This window comes from Salmo trutta, chromosome 38 (genome assembly GCF_901001165.1).
Source record: "Salmo trutta chromosome 38, fSalTru1.1, whole genome shotgun sequence".
NCBI classification, from domain to species: Eukaryota; Metazoa; Chordata; class Actinopteri; order Salmoniformes; family Salmonidae; genus Salmo; species Salmo trutta.
In genome coordinates, this window is record NC_042994.1 from 1,931,793 (window position 1) to 1,957,267 (window position 25,475).

The 25,475-nt window shown below is 44.0% G+C and overlaps 3 protein-coding genes across 4 annotated transcripts in view; all 3 read left to right on the forward strand.

The window, feature by feature from the left end:
* The window catches only part of LOC115177903 (B-cell receptor CD22-like), an 88,362-nt gene extending 85,050 nt beyond the window's left edge, over positions 1-3,312 (forward strand). Inside the window, exon 6 of the mRNA XM_029738899.1 lies at positions 3,205-3,312. Within this exon, the coding sequence (XP_029594759.1) occupies positions 3,205-3,312 (108 nt within the window). The remainder of the gene's footprint in view (positions 1-3,204) is intronic.
* Positions 1-25,475, forward strand: part of LOC115177748 (B-cell receptor CD22-like) — a 234,121-nt gene that overhangs the window by 87,744 nt on the left and 120,902 nt on the right. The gene's annotated exons all lie outside the window — the stretch shown is intronic.
* Positions 6,029-25,475, forward strand: part of LOC115177904 (uncharacterized) — a 78,709-nt gene continuing 59,262 nt past the window's right edge. The window contains exons 1-4 of the mRNA XM_029738900.1: positions 6,029-6,056; positions 19,350-19,691; positions 19,855-20,073; positions 21,856-22,147. Coding sequence (XP_029594760.1) covers positions 6,029-6,056; positions 19,350-19,691; positions 19,855-20,073; positions 21,856-22,147 — 881 coding nt within the window. The remainder of the gene's footprint in view (positions 6,057-19,349; positions 19,692-19,854; positions 20,074-21,855; positions 22,148-25,475) is intronic.

Below are 25,475 nucleotides of genomic sequence, written 5' to 3' on the forward strand. Positions count from 1 at the left end.
ATGTCCAGCACCTAGACACACAACCAGGTTCATTAAAAATGATTCATTGTCTTTTTTTCTTTTTTTAGTCCAATACTCTTAAAACCAGTCAGCTGAAGACACCTCTTTCACACAAACACACAATGGCAGTTCAGACTCAGAGCAGCTTGCCCTCACTAGCCAACTATGGGGTCTAGCTGTAATTCAGCAGCAACGCACCGTATAGTTCACAATCCACTTTGTTCAGAGCAGCTGTGTGATGCACAAAAATGCCAGTTTATGGAAGTCATATCACTTGATTGTCAGAGGTAACAGAATTAACTTCTAGCTGGCTAGCTAGCAGTTTCACTGAACAACATCTGTTTCATGTCGCTAACAAGCCAGCTGAGATAGCTAGTTCACTGAATTCATATGCCAGTCCCACGTTAACTCTTAATAACACAGTATCTTTACATGCGTGGTTTATTTTCAAATGTTATTTTCCCTTTTATTTTGTGTATTTTCATTGGTCTCTTTATCCGCTGCCATCTTCTGTTTGAATCCTCCGCTGGTATCCCCTGACTCCACCCACTTCTTCCCCGAAGTAGACCTTGTGAGCATCGTAGATTTGCATGTTTCGCTCTCTGATCGGATTGTCTGAATTCACTAGTCGAGTGTCAATCACAAAAAAAAACATTGATGAAAATACATTTTGAGAAAATATGAATCCCTTGTCCGTTTCCCTGACCCCTGGCAAAGACAGACTGTATATAGGGCAAAGATTTCAGCTTTGCCTGTTCCACTGATATGGATTCAGCTAACAAATATGGAAACTCCAATGTTCACACCAGTCTCATACTTTTAAATCCATGACGGGAAGAGTGAACTTGCACTCTTGGGAAAGGGTTGGGAATCGGGATCTCAGCCTCAGGCACCTTATTACCAGTTTGTTATTCTGTTATTGATCCAAATGGATGAGGACATGATTGTGACATGTGAAGAGAGACAGGAGGCTGCAGTAATGTTGAGATGCCAGTAGGAGGAGCTCTACTCTAGAACACTGGAACCTTCACTACCACTTTGATGGAGATGATGAGGAGTGATGGGTCACATTATGTGAGGCAACACATTAAGAAACCATATAAAACAGTCAACACTTTGTTGTGGATCTGTATTTAAAGAAAAGACTACGTTGAAAATGGGCTGCATTTAGCCCCTTTAAAAAATGTAGGCCCACTCCTCAAATGAAGAAACGTAAATAGCTATGTGGTCTTTAGCAGTACATCCAGTACATCCCTTTCTGACATGCTGTTGATGCATGTGACTGTCTTAAATCCCTGACTAGGCTACTTTCAAAATGTGTCAATCACTAAAATCACACTTCTTGTTTCTATTCACTGCTATGACGGTAAGTTGACTCACTGTACAAGACCTCTCCCCTTCACTATGTAAGTACGGTTGACGTGATCATTAAATATATATGTATAATGTATATTTTTGAGAGTGGGGGGTAATAAATCATATACTTGTGGGTAGGTACTGTATGACCTGTGTTTTGGTCGTTACATCAGGGCCAGTATTCATGGCCAGTATTCATGAAGTTTCTAGAGGAGTGCTGATGTAGGATCAGGTCCTACCGGTCCATATAATAATTATCTAAAAGGCTAAACTGATCCTAGATCAGCTCTCCTACTCTACTTAGAGGCACTGTGTGAATATGGACCCTGGACTGTTTTAATGTATCAGGTGGAGTTATTCACCAGCTATAGAGTGAGTTGTTGTTTATGTTTCTAAGACTGCAGGGTGGGAGATGCAACAATGGCCTTGAGAACAGCAGGAAGTGTGTTGGTGGTCTTTCTCTGGTTTGTAGCAGGTATGGTCTCATTCATAACTGTTTTAGTAATGTTATCGTAATGTTATTCTGGTGTGTTCAGTGACATCATCTGTTAGGGGCTTCTTCTTTTCTGGAATAGTTGTCTTTCACACCTCACTGAGTGATGCTTAGGCCCTTTCTGTGGTTTCCATTCACACTCAGCAAGTAGAGTACGGCAACAAAGTGTGGACAAACGCTGTTAGTGTGAGAAAATGGGTCTGTAATGTATAATTACTATAATGTGTGATTGTGTTGCAGTGTTCTGGGTCAGGATGGAGGGAGTGTGACATACACCCCTCAGAGTATCTGTACCTTGAAGGGGTCAACGGTGGAGCTGTCCTGCTCTTACACATATTTACATTTACATTTACGTCATTTAGCAGACGCTCTTATCCAGAGCGACTTACAAATTGGTGCATTCACCTTATCACATATCCCAGTGGTACAGCCACATCAACCTTCTGGTTCACTAAAAATGATGCTGAGGGGAATCCTGTGACTCTGAGTGACGAACCAGACTACACAGGTCATGTGACGTACCATAGCGACAAGAAGAATGGACACACCCTGACACTCACAGACCTGAGAGAGAAAGACTCAGCTACGTACAAGTTCAGATTCATAACAGATCAGACTGGAGGGAGATATTATGGTGATCCTGGAGTCTCTCTGTCTGTAACAGGTACAGTAACATTCTATATACTGGTGATCCTGGAGTCTCTCTGTCTGTAACAGGTACAGTAACATTCTATATACTGGTGATCCTGGAGTCACTCTGTCTGTAACAGGTACAGTAACATTCTATATACTGGTGATCCTGGAGTCTCTCTGTCTGTAACAGGTACATTAACATTCTATATACTGGTGATCCTGGAGTCTCTCTGTCTGTAACAGGTACATTAACATTCTATATACTGGTGATCCTGGAGTCTCTCTGTCTGTAACAGGTACAGTAACATTCTATATACTGGTGATCCTGGAGTCACTCTGTCTGTCACAGGTACAGTTACATTCAATAAAGCTAAACTGTTGAATTCCATTTAGTTATGGGCATTTGTCTTGGTTTGTGTTTACATCTGTATAACATAGGATTTCTTCCATCAGTGTATTAGAGTGAAAACTCAGTGATAAAGGGATTTACGGTGATATTGTTTTTTAGTCACACTTTATTTGGATAATCTGGATAGATGCTCTACAGATGGTCATGATATCAACAAACTACCTGTTGATAAGTAACTGCTTATTTTTCAACTCTTTCTACTATTTTCACTGTTACCTTGACTTGATGAACACAGAAAGTAGAGGTGAGAGAGAATGCTACAGAGCAGTGTGTAAAGTGTTCATACTGTGTTTCCTGTGTCGCTGTCTCTCAGAGTGTGAGGGACTCGCCCAGTGACACATTCACATCTCTTCAGAAAGACGGTCAGCCCTCTGTGTATCAGACCATCCAGGGGAGAAAACCACCACAGAACCTGGACTGATAGAACCACCACAGAACCTGGACTGATAGAACCCCCACAGAACCTGGACTAAAGAGAACCCTCACAGAACATGGACTGAAGACAACCACCACAGAACCTGGAGGGAAGAGAACCACCACAGAACCTGGAGAGAAGAGAACCACCACAGAACCTAGACTGAAGAGAACCACCACAGAACCTGGACTAAAGAGAACCATCACAAAACATGGACTGAAGAAAACCACCACAGAACCTGGACTAAAGAGAACCATCACAGAACATGGACTGAAGAGAACCACCACAGAACATGGACTGAAGAGAACCATCACAGAACATGGACTGAAGAGAACCACCACAGAACATGGACTGAAGAGCTATGGCACCAAACCAAAGCTAGTCCTTACACCTCTATTCTCTTGCTAATATATTGTTATAATATCTTGAAGGTTCACCCAAATTACAAAATGACACATTGGTTTCCTTACCCTTTTACCAGTCTATGAACATGGTGTGACAGCAGTCCATGCTTTGGTTTAGTTTCCCCTGGCACTGTTTCAACTTGCTAACGTTTTAGCATTCGTGGCACAAATCCCATTCAAGTAGAGAGGCATTTCTCGCAAATAATGTCGAAATCATTCAAATGTAAAAAATGCATTGTGAAGCTCAACAAAGTCACTTATAGATGATTTGAACATGATGTGAGAATGTTAATATGTGAAATCTTAATATCAGTCCCAGGATTTTTGTTACAAATGCTATAATGTTATGTAAATGTGGGAGTGTTCGACATTGCAGCCAACTTTATAGGCGAGTCAAGATCTACAAATCACCTTGCATGATGAATAACTACTCAATATTATTTATAGATCATTCAGTCAGTCACAATTTACCCATGATACATCACAGTTTTGATGCTCCCGAACACTGTCTGTGTGACTGTGGAAGGAAGCCCTCTCTGCATAAGCTTCTTGGTCCCTGACATAAAGTTGGATAGAAGGTACATCTTGGCAACTTTGTCATGATGCCTTCTGTGACAGAATGACCAGCTCCATTGAGGGCTATTTCCATTTTAAAGTAGTTAATGTCTTCTTCTTCAACTTCCATAAGTTTAATAACAGTCGGTATACCAACTGAAAGGGTGTATTCAATGGCTTTAGTCATGCTAAAACAAGCTTTGAAGCAAGTACGCCCTCTATTCAACTCTATTGTCCCTGACTGCTTCAAAGTTGTCAACCACAGACTTCAAACTTCACACTCAGTGTCTATTTACATAGACTTCCAGTAAGTTAATTTACAACACATCTCCCCTTCACTCTGTAAGTATGCTTGACGATATCTTAAAATATGTATATTTTATCATTTGTTACTAATCATGAACTTCTGTATCCTGTTTTGTGCATGGCGATGCTATTGTAATGTATGCTGTTTTGTTTTTCTGTTATGTACAGTATGCTCTGTAGATGTATTTCTGCATATTAATCAGATACAGTATTGTACATGGGGTTTCACATATAATACTTTTGCATTCTATTTTAAGGACTCTGAAAGCAATAGATTGTTGTGGAGAATTGTTTCAAAATGGCCTAAAGTTAGAGTGAGAGTGAGGGTAATAGTGATTGGGTGGATTACATTTACATTTAAGTCATTTAGCAGATGCTCTTATCCAGAGCGACTTACGAATTGGTGCATTCACCTTATGATATCCAGTGGAACAACCACTTTACAATAGTGCATCTAAATCTTTTAGGGGGGGGGGGGGTTAGAAGGATTACTTTATCCTATCCTAGGTATTCCTTAAAGAGGTGGGGTTTCAGGTGTCTCCAGAAGGTGGTGATTGACTCCGCTGTCCTGGCGTCGTGAGGGAGCTTGTTCCACCATAGGGGTGCCAGAGCAGCGAACAGTTTTCACTGGGCTGAGCGGGAACTGTGCTTCCTCAGAGGTAGGGGGGCCAGCAGACCAGAGGTGAATGAGCGCAGTGCCCTCGTTTGGGTGTAGGGACTGATCAGAGCCTGAAGGTACGGAGGTGCCGTTCCCCTCACGGCTCCGTAGGCAAGCACCATAGTCTTGTAGCGGATGCGAGCTTCAACTGGAAGCCAGTGGAGAGAGTGGAGGAGTGGGTTGACGTGAGAGAACTTGGGAAGGTTGAACACCAGACGGGCTGTGGCGTTCTGGATGAGTTGTAGGGGTTTAATGGCACAGGCAGGGAGCCCAGCCAACAGCGAGTTGCAGTAATCCAGACGGGAGATGAAAAGTGCCTGGATTAGGACCTGCGTCGTTTCCTGTGTGAGGCAGGGTCGTACTCTGCGAATGTTGTAGAGCATGAACCTACAGGATCGGGTCACCGCCTTGATGTTAGTGGAGAACGACAGGGTGTTGTCCAGGGTCACGCCAAGGTTCTTAGCACTCTGGGAGGAGGACACAATGGAGTTGTCAACCGTGATGGCAAGATCATGGAACGGGCAGTCCTTCCCCGGGAGGAAAAGCAGCTCCGTCTTGCCGAGGTTCAGCTTGAGGTGGTGATCCGTCATCCACACTGATATGTCTGCCAGACATGCAGAGATGCGATTCGCCACCTGGTTATCAGAAGGGGGAAATGAGAAGATTAATTGTGTGTCGTCTGCATAGCAATGATAGGAGAGACCATGTGAGGATATGACAGAGCCAAGTGACTTGGTGTATAGCGAGAATAGGAGAGGGCCTAGAACAGAGCCCTGGGGGACACAAGTGGTGAGAGCACATGGTGCAGAGTGGTGCCACGCCACCTGGTAGGAGTGACCTGTCAGGTAGGACGCAATCCAAGCGTGGGCCGCGCCGGAGATGCCCAACTCGGAGAGAGTGGAGAGGAGGATCTGGTGGTTCACAGTATCAAAGGCAACAGATAGGTCTAGAAGGATAAGAGCAGAGGAGAGAGAGTTAGCTTTAGCAGTGCGGAGAGCCTCCGTGACACAGAGAAGAGCAGTCTCAGTTGAATGACCAGTCTTGAAACCTGACTGATTTGGATCAAGAAGGTCATTCTGAGAGAGATGGCAAGAGAGCTGGCCAAGGACGGCACGTTCAAGAGTTTTGGAGAGAAAAGAAAGAAGGGATACTGGTCTGTAGTTGTTGACATCGGAGGGATCGAGTGTAGGTTTTTTCAGAAGGGGTGCAACTCTCGCTCTCTTGAAGACGGAAGGGACGTAGCCAGCGGTCAAGGATGAGTTGATGAGCGAGGTGAGGTAGGGGAGAAGGGCTCCGGAAATGGCCTGGAGAAGAGAGGAGGGGATAGGGTCAAGCGGGCAGGTTGTTGGGCGGCCGGCCATCACAAGACGCGAGATTTCATCTGGAGAGAGAGGGGAGAAAGAGGTCAAAGCACAGGGTAGGGCAGTGTGAGCAGGACCAGCGGTGTCGTTTGACTTAACAAACAAGGATCGGATGTCATCGACCTTCTTTTCAAAATGGTTGACGAAGTCATCCGCAGAGAGGGAGGAGGGGGGGGGGAGGAGGATTCAGGAAGGAGGAGAAGGTGGCAAAGGCAGATGCTTGGAATTTAGAGTAGTAGAAAGTGGCTTTAGCAGCAGAAACAGAAGAGGAAAATGTAGAGAGGAGGGAGTGAAAGGATGCCAGGTCCGCAGGGAGGCGAGTTTTCCTCCATTGCCGTTCGGCTGCCCGGAGCCCTGTTCTGTGAGCTCGCAATGAGTCGTCGAGCCACGGAGCAGGAGGGGAGGACCGAGCCGGCCTGGAGGATAGGGGACATAGAGAGTCAAAGGATGCAGAATGGAAGGAGAGGAGGGTTGAGGAGGCAGAATCAGGAGATAGGTTGGAGAAGGTTTGAGCAGAGGGAAGAGATGATAGGATGGAAGAGGAGAGAGTAGCAGGAGAGAGAGAGCGAAGGTTGCGACGGTGCAATACCATCCGAGTAGGGGCAGAGTGAGAAGTGTTGGAGGAGAACGAGAGGGAAAAGGATACAAGCTAGTGGTCAGAGACTTGGAGGGGAGTTGCAATGAGATTAGTGGAAGAGCAGCATCTAGTAAAGATGAGGTCAAGCGTATTGCCTGCCTTGTGAGTAGGGGGGGAAGGTGAGAGGGTGAGGTCAAAAGAGGAGAGGAGTGGAAAGAAGGAGGCAGAGAGGAATGAGTCAAAGGTAGACGTGGGGAGGTTAACCTCTCTTGGGCATGTGGGACGAACTCGTCCCACCTACGTAACAGCCACTGGATATCCAGTGGCGCGATTTTTGAATCGTTAGGAATACTATTACTTCAATTTCTCAAACATATGACTATTTTACAGCTATTTAAAGACAAGAATCTCGTTAATCTAACCACACTGTCCGATTTCAAAAAGGCTTTACAACGAAAGCAAAACATTAGATTATGTCAGCAGAGTGCCCAGCCAGAAATAATCAGACACCCATTTTTCAAGCTAGCATATCATGTCACATAAACCCAAACCACAGCTAAATGCAGCACTAACCTTTTATGATCTTCATCAGATGACACACCTAGGACATTGTGTTATACAATACATGCATGTCTGTTCAATCAAGTTCATATTTATATTAAAAAACAGCTTTTTACATTAGCATGTGACGTTCAGAAAAAGCATAACCCCCGCAAACTTCCGGGGAATTTACTAACAGTTTGCTAAATTACTCACGATAAACGTTCACAAAAAGCATAACAATTAGTTTAAGAATTATAGATACATTACTCCTCTATGCACTCGATATGTCCGATTTTAAAATAGCTTTTCGGATGAAGCACATTTTGCAATAATCTAAGTACATAGCCCGGCATCACAGGGCTAGCTATTTAGACACCCACCCAGGTCAGCCTCCACCAAAATCACATTTCCTATAAGAAAAATGTTCTTACCTTGCTTGTTCTTCGTCAGAATACACTGCCAGGACTTCTACTTCAATAACAAATGTTGGTTTGGTCCCAAATAATCCATCGTTATATCCAAACAGCGACGTTTTGTTCGTGAGTTCTAGACACTATCAGAATGCTACATCACGGTCTCGAGCATGGCGCATTGGCGTGACAAAAAATGTCTAAATATTCCATTACCGTACTTCGAAGCATGTCAACCGCTGTTTAAAACCAATTTTTATGCCATTTATCTCGTAGAAAAGTGATAATATTCCGACCGGGAATATGCATTGAGCCTAAACAGCCGAATAAAATTTCTCCTCAGGAGCGAATCGTGCACGCGCCTCATTCAAAGGTCCTTTGAGCCGCCACTTGCCAAAGGCGAAAATGTGTTTCAGCCTGAGGCTGCCTCGTAAACCTTCAGGTATTTCCCGGGTTCTGAGAGCCTATCGGAGCCCTGGGAATTGTCACGTTACAGCTAAGATCCTTACTTTTCAATAAACAGATGCAAGACGCACGACTCCTTGTCAGACAGGGTACTTCCTGCTTGAAACCTTGTCAGGTTTTTGCCTGCCATAGGAGTTCTGTTATACTCACAGACACCATTCAAACAGTTTTAGAAAATTCAGAGTGTTTTCTATCCAAACCTGAACAATAATATGCATATTCTAGCTTCTGAGTTGGTGTAGGAGGCAGTTAAAAATGGGCACATATTTTTTCCAAAATTCTCAATACTGCCCCCTAGGCCAAACAGGTTAAAGTCACCCAGAACTGTGAGAGGTGAGCCATCCTCAGGAAAGGAACTTATCAAGGCGTCAAGCTCATTGATGAACTCTCCAAGGGAACCTGGAGGGCGATAAATGATAAGGATGTTAAGCTTGAAAGGGCTGTTAACTGTGACAGCATGGAATTCAAAGGAGGCGATAGACAGATGGGTCAGGGGAGAAAGAGAGAATGTCCACTTGGGAGAGATGAGGATTCCAGTGCCACCACCCCGCTGGCCAGATGCTCTCGGGGTATGCGAGAACACGTGGGCAGACGAGGAGAGAGCAGTAGGAGTAGCAGTGTTATCTGTGGTAATCCATGTTTCCGTCAGCGCCAAGAAGTCGAGGGACTGGAGGGTTGCATAGGCTGAGATGAACTCTGCCTTGTTGGCCGCAGACCGGCAGTTCCAGAGGCTGCCGGAGACCTGGAACTCCACGTGGGTCGTGCGCGCTGGGACCACCAGGTTAGAGTGGCAGCGGCCAGGCGGTGTGAAGCGTTTGTGTGGCCTGTGCAGAGGGGAGAGAACAGGGATAGACAGACACATAGTTGACAGGCTACAGAGGAGGCTACGCTAATGCAAAGGAGATTGGAATGACAAGTGGACTACCCGTCTCGAATGTTCAGAAAGTTAAGCTTACGTTGCAAAAATCTTATTGACTAAAATGACTAAAATTATACAGTACTGCTGGCTGGTGAAGTAGGCTAGCTAGCAGTGGCTGCGTTGTTGACTTTGTTTGAAAGTGTAGCTGGCTAGGTAACCTTGATAGTTTCAGTACTACACCATTATCATGATACAAAGGCAACTATGTAGCTAGCTAACATAACACCAATCAAGACGTTCCTTTGTAATGTATTTAGTTTCTACAATGCTGCTCGTCGGTAATAGTTGGCTTGGTTTGGGAAATGGCGTCGCGGGGGATGAAAATAGCTGGCTAGCTAACCTCGATAAGTACTCTAAACTACACAATTATCTTAGATACAAAGACAGCAAAGACAACTACGTAGCTAGCTAACACTACACTAATCAAATCGTTCCGTTGTAATGTATTAGTTTCTACAGTGCTGATAGTCGGTAGAAGTTGGCTAGCTAGCAGGACGAAAATAGCTGGCTAGCTAACCTCGATAATTACTCTAAACTACTCTAACCTACACAATTATCTTTGAAACAAAGACAGCTATGTAGAGACAGCTATGTAGCTAGCAAAAAATGTGCTCATATCAAACAAATCAAACCGTTGTAATGTAATGAAATGTAATGAAATGTAATATTACCTGCGGAGCGAAGTGCAGCATGACTACTCGCTCCAAACCTGTGCTCCAAACCATGCTTCGTAAGAGCTTTAGGAATAGTATTAACATGAGACACAGTGATGGTGGGTTGTGTTTAGGTGTAGTATTAACATGAGACACAGTGATGGTGGGTTGTGTTTAGGAGTAGTATTAACATGAGACCCAGTGATGGTGGGTTGTGTTTAGGAGTAGTATTAACATGAGAGACAGTGACGGTGGATTGAATTGCTGACTAACGGGTCCTTTCCAACAATGCAGAGTTAAAGATAAAAATACAATGCATTCGGAAAGTATTCAGACCCCTAGTGTCACGCCCTGACCTTAGAGAGCCTTTTTATTTCTCTGTTTGGTTAGGTCAGTGTGTGACTTGGGTGGGCAAATCTATGTTTCTATTTCTTTGTTGACCTAGTATGGTTCCCAATCAGAGGCAGCTGTTTGTCATTGTCTCTGATTGGGGATCATACTTAGGCAGCTCTTTTTCCTAACTTAGATTGTGGGATCTTGTTTGTGTATAGTTGCTTTCTGCACTGCATATAGCTTTATGTTCGTTTTTGTATATTTTTTTTCCCGTGTCATTTTAATATAAGTAAAATGTACGCCTACCACGCTGCACCTTGGTCTCATTCCAACAACGAGCGTGACACCTAGACTTTTTCCACATTTTGTTACGTTACAGCCTTATTCTAAAATGGAATCAATTGTTTTTTCCCCCTCATCAATCCACACACTATACTCCGTAATGATAAAAGCAAAAACAGTTTTTTATACATTTTTGTAAATGTATAAAAGATGTTAAACTGAAATATCACAGTTACATAAGTATTAAGACCTTTAACTCAGTACTTTGTTGAAGCACCTTGGCAGCAATTACAGCCTCAAGTGTTCTTGGGTATTATGCAACAAGCTTGGCAAACTTGTATTTGGTGAGTTTCTCTCATTATTCTCTGCTGATCCTCTCAAGCTTTGTCAGGTTCGATGGGGAGCATCGCTGCACAGCTATTTTCAGGTCTCTCCAGAGATGTTCAATCGGGTTTCTCCTGCCTCTGGCTGGGCCACTAAAGGACATTCAGAGACTTGTCCCGAAGCCACTCCTGCATTGTCTTGGCTGTGTGCTTAGAGTCGTTGTCCTGTTGGGATGTCCTGTGCGCTCTGGAGCAGGTTTTCATCAATAATCTCTCTGTACTTTTCTCCACTCATCTTTCCCTCAATCCTGACTAGTCTCCCAGTCCCTGCAGCTGAAAAATATCCCCACAGCATTATGCTGCCACCACCATGCTTCATTGTAGGGATGTGCCAGGTTACCTCCAGACGTGACACTTGGCTATTCAGGCCAAAGAGTTCCATCTTGGTTTCATCAGACCAGAGAATCTCATTTAGGTGCCTTTTGGCTAAGTTCAAGCTGGCTGTCATCTGCCTTTTACTGAGGAGTGGCTTCCATCTGGCCACTCTACCATAAAGGCCTGATTGGTGGAGTGCTGCAGAGATGGTTGTCCACCTGGAAGGTTCTCCCATCTCCACAGAGGAACACTGGAGCTCTGTCAGAGTGACCATCGGGTTCTTGGTCACCTACCTGACCAAGGCCCTTCTCCCCCGATTGCTCCATTCTTCCATTTAAGAATGATGGAGGCCACTGTGTTCTTGCGGACCTTCAATGCTGCAGACATTTTTTGGTACCCTTCCCCAGATCTTTGCCTAGACCCAATCCTGTCTCGGAGCTCTACAGACAATTCCTTTGACGTCATGGCTTGGTTTTTGCTCTGACATGCATAGTCAACTGTGGGACCTTATATAGGCAGGAATTTATAACAGGTGGACTCCAATCACATTTGAAGGATGATCAATGGAAACATGATACAACTGAGCTCAATTTCGAATTTCATAACAAAGGTTATGAATACTTGTGTAAAAAAAACAAGTTTTTGCTTTGTCTTTATGGGGTATTGTGTGTAGAATGATGAGGATTTTTATTTATTTAATCCATTTTAGAGTAAGGCTATAACGTAACAAAATGTCGAAATAGGTAAAGGGGTCTGAATACTTGCACTGTATAAATGTTTTGGGGAAAATAGTGACAGAAGGAATAAATACAGAGTGAATAACGACTATTAAAAACAAGTAAAAATAACATGTCTGTTTAACAGTATTGTCACAGAATATGTCAAACTTGTCGTTGAATATGTCGTATGGGAGAGAGAAGGACCAAGGCGCAGCGGAAGTGTGGACACTCATTCTTTTAATTGGTAAAAGGCAAAGCATCCACCGGAAAACAAAACAATAAATGATACTCTCACCATGGACAGTCTCACAGGCTATGCAAACGCATTGCAAGAACAATTCCCCACAACCCCAAAGACAAACACACACACCTATATAGGACTTCCAATCAAAGGCAACTATACACACCTGCCTTCAATTGGAAGTCCCAATCATCAACCCGACATTTCACAAACACAAACCCCCTGCCACATCCTGACCTAGACTAAGCAATACGCCCTCTGCTGGTCAGGATGTGACAGTACCCCCCCCTCAAGGTGCAGACTCCAGGATGCACCTAAAAAAGAAAGACACAAGAAAATCCCCAATACCCCAACAAAAACCAACAAACAATAACCCCTAAACCATGAGGGAGGGAAGGGAGGGTGGCTGCCGTCAACGACGGCCCTGTGCTACACCCTCCCTCCCCAACCCACCTATCCTGGAGGTGGCTCCGGTTCTGGCCGTTCCAGGCTGTCGGGGCAGTCTGGGCAGTCTGGCAGCTCGGGACAGTCTGGGCAGTCTGGCAGCTCGGGACAGTCTGGGCAGTCTGGCAGCTCGGGACAGTCTGGGCAGTCTGGCAGCTCGGGACAGTCTGGGCAGTCTGGCAGCTCGGGACAGTCTGGGCAGTCTGGCAGCTCGGGACAGTCTGGGCAGTCTGGCAGCTCGGGGCAGTTCAGGGCAGTCTGGCCGCTCCGGCAGTTCAGGGCAGTCTGGCCGCTCCGGCAGTTCAGGGCAGTCTGGCCGCTCCGGCAGTTCAGGGCAGTCTGGCCGCTCCGACAGTTCAGGGCAGTCTGGCCACACTGGCGACTGTTGACTGGCGGGCAGCTCTGACGACTGTTGACTGGCGGGCAGCTCTGACGACTGTTGACTGGCGGGCAGCTCTGACGACTGTTGACTGGCGGGCAGCTATGACGACAGTTGATTGGCGGGCTGCTCTGACGACTGTTGACTGGCGGGCAGCTCTGACGACTGTTGACTGGCGGGCAGCTCTGACGACTGTTGACTGGCGGGCAGCTCTGGCGACTGTTGACTGGCGGGCAGCTCTGGCGACTGTTGACTGGCGGGCAGCTCTGGCGACTGTTGACTGGCGGGCAGCTCTGGTGACTGTTGACTGGCGGGCAGCTCTGGTGACTGACTGGCGGGTAGCTCTTGCCCCGTCAAACAGCCCTTGTGCCCCCCCCCCCTAAAAAAATCTTGGGGGTGCCTCTCGGTCTCCCTTACCCGTCGTGTCTCCCAGTCCTCGCCAGCCTTCTTCCGCTGCTTGGTCCTGGTTTGGTGGTGGGTGGTTCTGTCACAGAATATGTCATACTGGTCGTTGAATATGTCGTATGGGAGAGAGAAGGACCAAGGCGCAGCGGAAGTGTGGACACTCATTCTTTTAATTGGTAAAAGGCAAAGCATCCACCGGAAAACAAAACAATAAATGATACTCACACCATGGACAGTCTCACAGGCTATGCAAACGCAGTGCAAGAACAATTCCCCACAACCCCAAAGACAAACACACACACCTATATAGGACTTCCAATCAAAGGCAACTATACACACCTGCCTTCAATTGAAAGTCCCAATCATCAACCCAACATTTAACAAACACAAACCCTCTGCCACATCCTGACCTAGACTAAGCAATACGCCCTCTGCTGGTCAGGATGTGACAAGTATCGAGTCGATGTGCAGGGGTATGAGGTAATTGATGTAGCTATGTACATACATATAAGGGAAAGGGGGATACCTAGTCAGTTGCAAAACTGAATGCATTCAACTGAAATGTGTCTTCTACATTTAACTCAACCCCTCTGAATCAGAGAGGTGCGTGGGGCTGTCTTAATGTACGTAATCGGCGCCCGGGAGCAGTTGTTGTTGGGGGTTAACTGCCTTGCCCAAGGGCGGAACTGCAGAATTGACTACTTTTGCCAGTTCAGGAAGTCAAAACAGCAAACTTTACTGGCCCAATGCTCTTAACCGCTAGGCTACCTAGATAATAGTCTAAACAAGCATAGAAGTAATTTACTGTAGCTCGTCTGGTGGACTTGTGTCACTGGGCAGCTTGCGGCTGGATTCCCCTTTGTAATCCATTATAGTTTGCAAGCCCAGCCACATGCTTCGTGCTTCAGAGCCAGCATAGTAGGATTCAGCCTTAGTCCTGTATTGACACGTTTCCGGTTTGATTGCTCATCTAGAGGTGGTAGCAGAATTTCTTTATGTGTCCGGATTAGTGTCCCGTTCCTTGAAAGCGGAAGCTCTAGCCTTTAGTTCTGTGCAGATGTTGCCTGTAATCCATGGCTTCTGGTTGGGGTACGGCGATGCACTTATTAATGAAGCGGTGAATGACTTGGTCAATTCCTCAATGTTATTGGATGAATCCCGGAACATAGTCCAGTCTGTGCTAGTGAAACAGTCCTGTAGCTGAGCATCCACTTGATCGAACCACTTCAGTTTTTAGCGTGTCTCTGGTACGTCCTGTTTGAGTTTTTGCCTGTAGGCAGGAAGCAGGAGTATAAAGATATGGTCTGATTTGCCAAAGAGAGGGCAAGGGAGGGCCTTTTATGCATGTGTAGAGTATAGGTGAGTTTTGTTGCCCCTAGCTGCACAGGTGAGGATCCAAAAGTGTTCTTTGGCTGTCCCCATAGGAGCACCAGTTTTGGTTCTAGGTAGAATTATTTTTGGTTCCAGGTAGAACCTTTTTGTGTTCCATGTAGAACCCTCTGTGGAAAGGGTTCTACATGGAACCCAAAAATGTTCTACCTGGAAACAAAAAGGGTTCTTCAAAGTGTTCTCCTATGGGGAGAGCCAAATAACCCTTTTGGGCTCTAGATAGCACCATTTGTTTTCTACAAATCAGAAAGATGTATATCCATGTCCTCGTTCAGCCACGACTCTGAGAAACATATATTACAGTTTTGTTCAGGTCCCGTTGACAGGATAGTCTCGAGCTCATCCAGTTTGTTGGTCTATTTGGTGGTCTATTTGATCACTGACGTAATCTCGTCAGGATTCCTGCTCGCTTGACTCTCTGTTGCCGGGGATCAGGGTCTGGTCCGGAATAAGCAGAATGTCCAAAGCTGCAGACTCGTTGAAGTAGAAATTTCCATCCAAATCAAGTTTAGTGATCAATGTTTGGAAGCTGTTTTGGCCATAGGAAATGATGGCAGAGACAATAAGAACAAAAAAAAGTTAAGACCAGCATAAAAAAAACACAAAATAGCATCCACTGCAGCACCATCTCCTTCTATCACCAGCCTCCTCTGCTTTACATAAGGGCCAACATTGTATCATAATATGATAGTGGCTTATACTACTATAGACATCAGTGTTTGTGTGCTTAAATGTGACTTGGTCAAGTACTAACCAGTGCTCTGTTTCCTTAGTTTGTTATGTTGTTATTGACCCTACATTTTTGAGGACATTATTATTAGGTACCGGTACTGTACACAATGACCAACAGTGGCTGTGTCCCAAATGGCACCCTGTTCCCTTAATAGTGTACTACTTTTGACCAGGGCACATAGGGTGCATTTGGGATGTAATCCGTGTGTAACAGAATATCATAGTGGCATTATATTACTGCCCAAATTAATGAGGACATCATATGAAGAGAGGAGGCTGCAGAAATGTTGAGAGATGTGTGTGTGTGTGTGTGTGTGTGTGTGTGTGTGTGTGTGTGTGTGTGTGTGTGTGTGTGTGTGTGTGTGTGTGTGTGTGTGTGTGTGTGTGTGTGTGTGTGTGTGTGTTTGTTTGTATGGTTTTACTGTCCTTGTGTGGACCAGAAGTCCTCACAAGGACAGTAAAACAAGGAAAAGTTGGATAAGTGGATACATTTCACTGGTCCCCACAAGGAAAAAGGCTATTTTTGGTTGAGGGTTAGGATTACGAGTTAGGCTTAGGTTTAGGGGTTAAAGTTAGGATTAAGATTAGGGTTAGTGGTTAGGAAAAACATATTTTGAATGGGAATAAATGTTTTGGTCCACACCAGGAATAAACACAAAATGTTGTCTGTGTTGTTTGTCATTAGTTTACTCCAATTAGAGGAGGGGAGTTAGGATTAGGGGGAAATAATAAAGATTCAGATTGTTTAATAGTCACATCCACAGGGTTGCAGGTGTGATGGGTATAGTGAACATCTTAGGCTTCGAGCTCCTTTATACAGGACTAGTGAAATAAAATTATGAAAAATGGTAATAAAACAATAGAAATAGCACTATATAGATGATAACAACTCTGGCAGTGATGAATAAATATATGACCATTGGGGTGGAGGCAGAGTAAAGACTGTAGAAGGGTTGGGGTGGAATGACCATAGGGGGAGCAGCAGCATGATCATTGAGTGGAAAATATATTTACAAAATATAGATATAAACTCAGCAAAAAAAGAAACGTCCTCTCATTGTCAACTGTGTTTATTTTCAGCAAACTTAACATGTGTAAGTATTTGTATGAACATAACAAGATTCAACAACGGAGACATAAACTGAACAAGTTCCACAGACATGTGACTAACAGAAATTGAATAATGGTTCCCACCAGCTTCATTAAGTACTGCAGTGCATCTCCTCCTCATGGACTGCACCAGATTTGCCAGTTCTTGCTCTGAGATGTTACTCTTCCACTCTTCCACCAAGGCACCTGCAAGTTCCCGGACATTTCTGGGGGGGAATGGCCCTAGCCCTCACCCTCCGATCCAACAGGTCACAGACGTGCTCAATGGGATTGAGATACGGGCTCTTCGCTGGCCATGGCAGAACACTGACATTCCTGTCTTGCAGGAAGTCACGCACAGAAAGAGTAGTATGGCTGGTGGCATTGTCATGCTGGAGGGTCATGTCAGGATGAGCCTGCAGGAAGGGTACCACATGAGGGATTAGGATGTCTTCCCTGTAACGCACAGTGTTGAGATTGCCTGCAATGACAACAAGCTCAGTCCGATGATGCTGTGACACACCGCCCCAGACCATGACGGACTCTCCACCTCCAAATCGATCCCGCTCCAGAGTACAGGCCTCAGTGTAACACTCATTCCTTCGACGATAAACGCGAATCTGACCAGCACCCCTGGTGAGACAAAACCGCGACTCATCAGTGAAGAGCACGTTTTGCCAGTCCTATCTGGTCCAGCGACGGTGGGTTTGTGCCCATAGGCGACGTTGTTTCCGGTGATGTCTGGTGAGGACCTGCGTTACAACAGACCTACAAGCCCTCAGTCCAGCCTCTCTCAGCCTATTGCGGACAGTCTGAGCACTGATGGAGGGATTGTGCGTTCCTGGTGTAACTCGGGCAGTTGTTGTTGCCATCCTTTACCTGTCCCGCAGGTGTGATGTTCGGTTGTACCGATCCTGTGCAGGTGTTGTTACACGTGGTCTGCCACTGCGAGGACGATCAGCTGTCCGTCCTGTCTCCCTGTAGCACTGTCTTGGGCGTCTCACAGTACGGACATTGCAATTTATTTCACTGGCCACATTTGCAGTCCTCATGCCTCCTTGCAGCATGCCTAAGGCACGTTCACGCAGATGAGCATGGACCCTGGGCATCTTTCTTTTGGTGTTTTTCAGAGTCAGTAGAAAGGACTCTTTAGTGTCCTAAGTTTTCATAACTGTGAACTTAATTGCCTATAGTCTGTAAGCTGTTAGTGTCTTAACAACCGTTCCACAGGTGCATGTTCATTAATTGTTTGTAGTTCATTGAACAAGCATGGGGAACAGTGTTTAAACCCTTTACAATGAAGATCTGTGAAGTTATTTTAATTTTACGAATTATCTTTGAAAGACAGGGTCCTGAAAAAGGGATGTTACTTTTTTGCTGAGTTTATATATATATATATATGAGTTTATATATATATATATATATATATATATATATACATAAACTCAGCAAAAAAGTAACATACACACACACACATATTTATATATATTATATATATTGTATATATTTACAAAAAATATAAATAGGGAATTGAAAATGATTCAGACAATTACATTGATGGAAGCCACAATCTATCTGCAATATTAAAGCTGAGCTACCCCATTAAAAACAAGAGTGTGTGTGAGTCACTTGCTGTTTATCCTCACAGCTTGGGGATAGGAGCTATCATTGAACCTGGTGGTCAGTCTTTAGGCTGCTGTTCAGCTTGACGGACCGTAGAGGATTGAACATTTATCCTCCTATATTTGGGGTTCTGAGAATAAAACAGCTTCAGAATAATCAATGTAGAAATATGTGTTTACAGTACTACAGATCTGTTCAATAAGTGATTGTTTTTGTTGATGATGATGATGACTATTGTATACATTAGGAACTAGTTTTGCATCATACATCATGTCAGCTTAAATGTAGACAGATTTAGACAGACATGCAACACATCACACACATTACATACAGACAGTATTCACATAGACAACCATATAGCACAACACAACACAACACAATATGAGCCTGGTTCATTTTCAGTAATGAGGCCCTGTACCCCATTTACAGTTTCTACTTCAATGTATCAGGTGGAGTTATTCACCAGCTATAGAGTGACTTGTTGTTTATGTTTCTAAGACTGCAGGGTGGGAGATGCAACAATGGCCTTGAGAACAGCAGGAAGTGTGTTGGTGGTCTTTCTCTGGTCTGTAGCAGGTATGGTCTCATTCTTATCTTTTAGTTGCCCGGTTTGTGAATCTACAGACATTTCTAAAAGGATAAGAATCATAATGTTATTCTGGTGTGTTCTGTTAGGAGTCTCTACTTCACTTTAAATAGTTATCTTTCACTCCTCACTGAGTGATGCTTATCTGTGGTTTCCATTCACACTCAACTCAGCAACTATGGCAACAAAGTGTGGACAAACCCTACTGTCAGTGTGAGCCAATTGGCCTTGGCTTAATTCTGATACCATTGTGTTGTGTGACTGTGTTTCAGTGGTACTGGGTCAGGATGGCTGGAGTGTGACTTACACCACTCAGAGTATCTGTACCTTGGAGGGGTCAACAGTTGAACTGTCCTGCTCTTACACATATCCCAGTGGTACAGTCACAACAACCTTCTGGTTCACTAAAAATGATGCTGTGGGTCCTGTTAGTCTGAGTGATGACCCAGACTACAAAGGGCGTGTGACATACCGTAAGGATAAAGAGAATGGTCACACCCTGTCAATCACAGACCTGAGAGAGAGTGACTCAGCTACGTACAAATTCAGATTTACAGATCAGACTGGGAAATGGAGATATACTGGCAAACCTGGAGTCACTCTGTCTGTCACAGGTACAGTTACATTCAATATAGTTAAACTGTTGAATTTCATTTAGTTCAGGATAAATGTATTGGTTTGTATTTATGTCTGGATAACATAGGATTTCCTCCATCTTTGTATTAGAGCGATAAGTCAGTGATAAAGGGATTTACAGTGATATTGTTTTTTCTCCAGGTCTTCAGGTGAAGGTGACTGGTGGACATCAGGATAAGACACTAACCTGTATCACCACCTGTACTCTGACTGACAACCCCACCTACATCTGGTACAAGAACGGACAACATCTAGATGAGAGCACCTCCCCCCAGTACAAAGACCCAGTCTCCAGTAACTATGTAGACAGTTACTCCTGTGCTGTAAAAGGCCATGAGGATCTCCACTCTCCTGCAGTGTGTGAGTGTGAATCTCATATGGAATCTAATACAGAATGTATACAGAATGTTTGTACTACATCCTTATGGTCTCACTCTGTAATTTGATAGGTATTTTCATTCATGAAAATAACTTAAAATGCAGTATAATGTACTAATGTGATTCCATTATGTTGCAGGTGTCAAGGGTCAGGGCTGCAACAGAGTAACTTACACCAAGAGGAGAATCTGTGTCTTGAAGGGGTCAACAGTGGACATATCCTGTACTAATGTTGGTTATGATACCGTCACATCATCACTCTGGTTTAGCACTAAACAGAGTGACAGCTGGAGTGATAAGTTGATCCCTGAGGACCTAACTACAGACCCAGGGTATGCAGGTCGTGTGGAGTATGCTGGAGAGAAGGAGAGAGGTCACTCCACCCTGAGAATCACAGATCTGAGAGAGGAGGACTCAGCTGAGTACAAGTTCATCTTCAACACACAGACATCAAGATGGGGGTACAGCTTCCCTGGAACAACTCTGACTGTCACAGGTTGCACTGAACAAATGTTCATGTTTATACATACATTTCTATTTGATGTTTCATTATAAATGTTTTATCCATAAATCTTGATTGGTTTAATTATGTTATTGTCATTGACCCTGTATTCAGACCTGCAGGTAATGATGACTCCTGCCACTGTGAGTGAGGGAGAGAGTGTGTCACTGACCTGTATCACCACCTGTACTCTGACTGACAACCCCACCTACATCTGGTACAAGAACGGACACAAAGTAAAGGAGGACACATCCAGCCTGTACTCAGACTACTTTAGTGATGCAGACAGTTACTCCTGTGCTGTAAAAGGTCATGAGGATCTCCACTCTCCTGCAGTGTGTGAGTGTGAACTTTTTTAATCCAAAATTTGTTTCAGGTTGTCAGACGATCATTATTTAATTTGCTGTGAATGTGAAGTTCACTTCTGCTTTAGTTCCGTATCCTTTGCCACGCAGTGTTGAATGGGCTTCAAGATATATAATCAAATTCATGAAAATGCAGTCAATAGAGAAATGTACTTCTACCAGATACCTTTCATTACGTTTTTGCACTTGTACACCATTGTACTACTTTTTTGAGCACTGAAGACCCATGAAAAAATAACTACAAAAGTTTAAAAACTACAAAGCTGAGGGAGCGGTCACTCCCTTGTTACTTTCACAGCATATGATTTTAACTGGTGAAAACTTGTTTTCATACTTAATCAACAGTGTTGACTTTTTTTATTTATATTTCGAGACGGGGCATCACCTCGTTAGTCAGTATGTGTTACACCTGTGTTCACTTGTCCATCTGGTTAGTGGGAAGGTGTTTCACCTGTGCTGACCCAGGTGATATTTAAGAGTGGCTGGGGCGTTGATAAAGTTTGTTTAAGCGATGTGGGGGGTCAACACATTATTTGGTTCTCCCTATTTGAGTTATAGAAAAACAATTCTTTATCTTCCCTGCTTTTGGTTTGCTCCATTTTTTGGTTTGCTTCCTGTCTTCACGTTTGGTGTAGGCTTTTACTTTTTTCTTATCGGGCAAATATTGTGGGCGCTCATGTCTCTGGTTCCAGTTGTTATTGCTAGTCAACTTTCAATGGACACCCCCATGAGTTTCTTTCAGAACACTTCCTGGAAACCGGTCACATTTTGGTCTTTGTTAGTGACTCTGGTATTTCCCCCTTCTGTTTGAGTGACTTTTGGTTTTCTTGCAGGTGAACATAACAACATAAGTGTATTGGTAATATAAAGGTGTTCTATTGTCTTCTTGTCTTTCAGGTCAGAACTGTTGGAGTGTGACTTACACCCATCAGAGTATCTGTGTCTTGAAGGGGTCAACAGTGGACATATCCTGCTCTTACACATATCCCAGTTATCATGAGATCAAAAAAGCTTTCTGGTTTACTAAATGGTCTGGTATGGAGGCTGAAGATCTGAACTCAGTGCCAGGATATGAGGGTCATATAGAGTACATTGGGGATAAGAAGAGTGACTGTACCCTGAGAATCACAGACCTGAGATTGAGAGACTCTGCTGGGTACAGGTTCAGATTCATAACATCTGGAGAAAAGTTTCATGGCTCACCTGTGTCCCTGACTGTCACAGGTGATCTGTCACTCATCTCACATCTATAACTGTCATTACTGTATTATTAAGGGCAGTCATACAGACACTGTGGTGGAATGTGACAGGAAAAAATAAATTTAGTATTTCACATAAGAGGACATACGGACACTGAATAAAATATACATGCAACAAGAAATCTGTTTGTTTCATGAGCTGAAATAAAAGATCCCAGAAATTTTCCATTTGCACAAAAAACATACAGCTGTCAAATGTTGTGAACAAACTTGATAACATCCCTGTTTGTGAGAATTTCTCCTTGGCCAAGATAACCAATCCACTTGACAGTGTGGCATATAATGAAGCTGATTAAACAGCATTACCATTACACAGGTGCACCTTGTGCTGGGGATAACAAAAGGCCACTCTAAATTGTGCACTTTTGTCACACAAGACAATGCCACAGATGTATCAAGTTTTGAGGGAGTGTGCAATTGGCATGCTGACTGCAGGAATGTCAGCCAGAGCTTTTACCAGATAATTGAATGTTCATCTATCTACCGTAAGCCGCCTCCAACGTCATTTCAGAGAATTTGGCAGTACGTCCAACTGGCCTCACAACCGCAGACCACGTGAATGGCCACAATCAAAAGCCTGATAAACTCTCTGTGAAGGAGATGTGTCGTGCTGCAGGAGGCAAATACGCCTTTTGTTCATATGGAACATTTCTGGGATTTATTATTTCAGCTCATGAAACATGGGACCAACACTTTACATGTTGCATTTATATTTTTGTTCAGTGTCGTTCAAACAGAGACCTGAGAGAGAGAATGACTGTCATTATTGTCTCTAAAATAGTTTATTCAGATCCAGGAGGGCAGTATAACACGGAGTTACTCTGTCACAGGTAATACCGTGTTAAATTCTAGATCAAGATTCGATACAAATGTGCCTCATCAATCTACGGACTAACGAAATTTGTATTCAAACAAAATGAATAGTCTAGTTATTGTAGGCTAGTTCAACACATATCTTGATTTGTGTTTATTCAGTATTAGGGTCAGGATGATAGTCTGTACAGACTGTAATAGGAATGGCTTGCATCATTTCTTCAGAAGAGAACTCAGTAAATTCATACAGTATTTTCATGTGATGTATTTCTCTCTAGATCTTCAGGTAAAGATTACAACTTCACTGTTTTCAAGATGGGTGACCCTGAACTGTGGCACGTGTACTCTGACTGACAACCCCACCTACATCTGGTATAGGAACGGATACAAAGTAAAGGGGGACACATCCAGCCTGTACTCAGACTACATTAGTGATGCAGACAGTTACTCCTGTGCTGTAAAAGGGCATGAGAATCTCCACTCTCCTGCAGTGTGTGAGTGCAGATTCAACTACAGTATTCCTCCTCAGTAGGCTATATTCATTCATGGTGAATTACACATCTGAAACACTCATCACACAGAATGATCTGAGAACAGAATACAGAAAACACTATATTGTCATGTTATTGTTTTAGGTGTTCGTGGTCAGAAGTGTTGGAGTGTGACTTACCCCCATCAGGGAGTCTGTGCCTTGAAGGGGTCATCAGTGGATATATCCTCCACGTATGACAGTGGTGATGCTACGATCACATCATTACTCTGGTTTAGTCCAAAAAGGAGTGCCAGCTGGAAGGATGAGTTGATCCCTGAGGACCTAACCACAGACCCAGGGTATGCAGGTCGTGTGGAGTATGCTGGAGAGAAGGAGAGAGGTCGCTCCACCCTGAGAATCACAGATCTGAGAGAGGAGGACTCTGCTGAGTACAAGTTCATTTTCAACACACAAACCTCAGGATGGGGGTACAGCTTCCCTGGAGCAACATTGACTGTCACAGGTAACACTGCACTCACAACCTTCAGGTGAATGTGACTCCTGCCTAGTGTTGAAACATTTTGGTAACTTTCCCAAAATTCCCAGGCTTTCCAGAAATCCTGGTTGGAGGATTAATTCCTTCTGATTCTGGGATTATTCTGGAAAACATGGGGATATTAGGAGAGTTACCAGAGTTTTGCAACCCTGTTCCTGCCACAGTGTCAATGTATTATTTAATATTGATACAATGGCGACTTCGGCAATGTCATTTACAAAATAGCCTCCAACACTCTACTCAGCAATTTGGATGTAGTCTATCACAGTGCAATCTGTTTTGTCACCAAAGCCCCATATACTACCCAGCACTGCGACCTGTATGCTCTCGTTGACTGGCCCTCGCTTCATATTCGTCGCCAAACCCACTGGCACAAGGTCACCTATAAATCTTTGCTAGGTAAAGCACCGCCTTATCTCAGCTCACTGGTCACCATAGCAGCACCCACATGTAGCACGCACTCCAGCAGGTATATTTCACTGGTCACCCCCAAAGTCAATTCGTCCTTTGGCCGCCTTCCCTTCCAGTTCTCTAATGCCAATGACTGGAACGAACTGCAAAAATCACTGAAGCTGGAGACTCATATCTCCCTCACTAGCTCTAAGCACCAGCTGTCAGAGCAGCTCACAGATCACTGCACCTGTACATAGCCAATCCAACTACCTCATCCCTATACTGTTATTTATTTATTTTGCTCCTTTGCACCCCAGTATCTCTACTTGCACATTCCTCTTCGGCACATCTATCACTCCAGTGTTTAACTGCTATATTGTAATTATTTCGCCACTATGGCCTATTTATTTCCTTACCTCCCTTATCTTACCTCATTTTCATACACTGTATATAGACTTTTTCTATTGTGTTATTGACTGTATGTTTGTTTATTCCATGTGTAACTCTGGGTTGTTTGTGTCACACTGCTTTGCTTTATCTTGGCCAGGTCGCAGTTGTAAATGAGAACTTGTTCTCAACTAGCCTACCTGGTTAAATAAAGGTGAAATAAAAAATAAATAAAAAAATGGGAACCATCTGTGTAGGAAAGTCTTTGTTTATTGTAATAGAGATCAGGTGAATCAGGGTTTTAATTTTGTTTTTTATTCCAGGTCTTCAGGTGCGGATTAAGGATCCAACCAACATCATAGAGGGAAAGTGTCTTTGTCTGTTCTGTGAGTCCATATGCTTACTGCAGGACAACCCCTCTTACATCTGGTACAAGAACGGACAACGTCTGATCAGGCATGAGACCAAGTACCTGTACCTAAAGCCAGTCAGCAGTGAGGATACAGGCAGATACTCCTGTGCTGTAGAAAACCATGAGGATCTCCACTCTCCTGAAGAGACTCTTACTGTCACCTGTGAGTATGTGGGATATAATTCTACAACTACACACTGAGTATACAAAACATTAAGAACACCT